This window comes from Saccostrea echinata, unplaced genomic scaffold (assembly GCF_033153115.1).
Source record: "Saccostrea echinata isolate AGI-Se365-2 ecotype Australia unplaced genomic scaffold, CSIRO_AGI_Sech_v1 ptg000058l, whole genome shotgun sequence".
Taxonomy (NCBI): domain Eukaryota; kingdom Metazoa; phylum Mollusca; class Bivalvia; order Ostreida; family Ostreidae; genus Saccostrea; species Saccostrea echinata.
In genome coordinates this window covers 4,857,095-4,859,432 of record NW_026889807.1, presented here as the reverse complement: position 1 = coordinate 4,859,432, position 2,338 = coordinate 4,857,095, and the positions used below count along the sequence as shown (strand labels likewise).

Here is a 2,338-nt window from a genome sequence, read left to right as displayed (position 1 = left end):
GGTCTTTTTTTATGAATTTATGCGAATTGTCACTGAGGCTTCAACAGGGCCACATCATGGATTTTTTCTATGGAATAGAGAGGAAAATCTGATGAGCTAGGGGACCAAGATTCAGGTTACCTTAAGCTAATGTGATGTATAACATGTATAATTTGATTGACTTTTACATATTTGACTAAAATTTTGCTTATCTAATGAAGTACATTGCAATTAATCCTTCTTTGTCTAAAATGCTTCTGAAACCTTTTATTCTTATTTCTGCTTATATACATATACATAAATTATATACAATCTTATTTTTTTGATACAAAATAACTTTTAGAACTAAAATTACCGTCCTGGCTATTACAAATAAATTTCTAGCCAATAATTCCTTTCTTAAAATTCATATCTGTTTGATTTTAATATTTCACCAAGTCTAGATACCAAGACAGTACAATCCTCAGCTCTATCGTCAGCCAGATATTCCAAGTATGACTGATTCTTAATTAGATCCATCAGATATAAAGGGATGTTTTTCATTGCCTTCTTCTCTAAGATTATTAAAAACAAAACGTTTCCGCCGTTACGAGAATAAATGGTTTCCATTCTTGCCATGTTTAATTCAAACATGCACCAATATGAGTTTAGAAAATGTGACGTCATAATGCAGACAGTTCGTCTACTACAATGAATGGCATTTGTGATATTGTCCATTATTCCTGTACCAGGAATAAAATCTCTATCGTGAATACACAGTCGCAAGTTATGTTCATTTTCAATCTTATTCACTAGTTTAGCGACAAATTTTCCATCTTGGTCAGCATACGAGATGAAGGCATCAAAGCGGTAAAAGCGTTGATTGTTAGCATCATCTTCAACACCGTAACCCTGATATTTTTCTTTAGCGACATAGTACATATATCTAAATTTCCATCCATATCTAAATACGATGCGACTCACTGTTGTTGTTAAAGCAATGATTATCAATGATGTCAACACTACTATAATGAGTGTATACAAAGAACACTTTTTCTCCATTTTCTGAAGTAAATTCTCAATTTCAGTCAACGTATATTCTTGAAATTGTTCAAATTCACACGTGTCATTCTCTAACGTCAAAAATTTCAATGTCCTTGAATAATGTAGCCACTTAACAAATTCGAAATTTTCGCAAGAGCACTTGAGTGGGTTACCCAACAAACTAACATGAACTTCTTTATCTCTCGCTATGGAATTGAAGGCTTTAATAACAGATGATTCGACAAAGGTTAATTGATTGAAAGATAGATCTAGTACAGACAGATTTCTCAGGTGACTTATATGAACAGTAAATTCGTTTAAAGAATTATAACTTAGGTTTATATATGCCATCCTGCAACATGTATTCCCTTGGAAAGCAAGATCTGAAAGTCTATATATTCTGTTGAAAGATAAATCTAGAGACTTCAGCCGAGTTTGATATAAAAACATTTCTCCATTCTTATCTTTTTCAAAAATTCAAAATCGTTTTGTGTATAAATCTATGTACTTAACAAGCATTCTGAGAGTATTGCATTAGCAATACTGTCACCAACCGACAAGTGTAACCTGGTTCCCATCAAAAATTTCAAATGCCATAATTCCTTCAAAAATCAATGAAGCAAAACGAAATGCAAACTTGATCAAAAACTCGAAAGGTATTAAGTCACATACCAAAAATCAGCTCAATATTTGCAAGCGTTTAGAAAAAAACAAACTGCGGAAAACCACGAAAAATTGAAAAAAAAGTCTAAATTCCCTCAAAAATCAATGAAGCGGAACGAAATGCAAACTTGATCTGTAACTCATCAAAACACATTCACATTCCAAAAATCAGCTTAATATCTGCAAGCGTTTAGAAAAAAATTCGGAAAAACCAAGTGGAACGCCTGATAGACAGAAGGACAACTAGACGGACAGCTAGACAGACAGACAAACAGCTAGACAGACATACGGACGGACAGACTCAGAGGAAACCTAAAGTCCCGTCCGGTTTCACTGGTAGGGGACTTAAAAGGTATTACATTTTAATGTGTAACTGATCATTCAAAAAAAGTCGGTGTCAGCCGGAGAGGCGAAATATTGGACCTGTCAATGATATATTGGACCGCTTACGTTACATTTTGGGCGGGATTAGCTATATCTTATTTGCATTCGTTGGTGTTCAACAGTTACGGAATTGGCTGAGTTTAAACCACAGTGCAGGTAAATGAAATTTACACAAATGGAAGCCAGCAAAAGATGTGTACCATCCGTTCCAAAAGTAATATGTTTTAAAAATTTAATATTGACTGTGTTCTTGGGCAAAATGAGTTTTGCAAACCAATGGGCTGGAACA

The 2,338-nt window shown here is 34.0% G+C and overlaps 1 protein-coding gene across 1 annotated transcript; it reads right to left on the bottom strand.

Annotated features, from left to right (window-relative positions):
• Nucleotides 1-378: 378 nt before the first annotated feature.
• Nucleotides 379-1,020, bottom strand: LOC133174584 (toll-like receptor 4). Its single transcript, XM_061309688.1, has one exon. The coding sequence runs from the start codon at nt 1,018-1,020 to the stop codon at nt 379-381; it is 642 nt and encodes a 213-aa protein (XP_061165672.1).
• Nucleotides 1,021-2,338: the final 1,318 nt, after the last annotated feature.

What these genes read in the sequence shown, in the direction of transcription:
- LOC133174584 (XM_061309688.1), bottom strand. Translation starts at nt 1,020, where the DNA reads ATGGAGAAAAAGTGTTCTTTGTATACACTCATTATAGTAGTGTTGACA.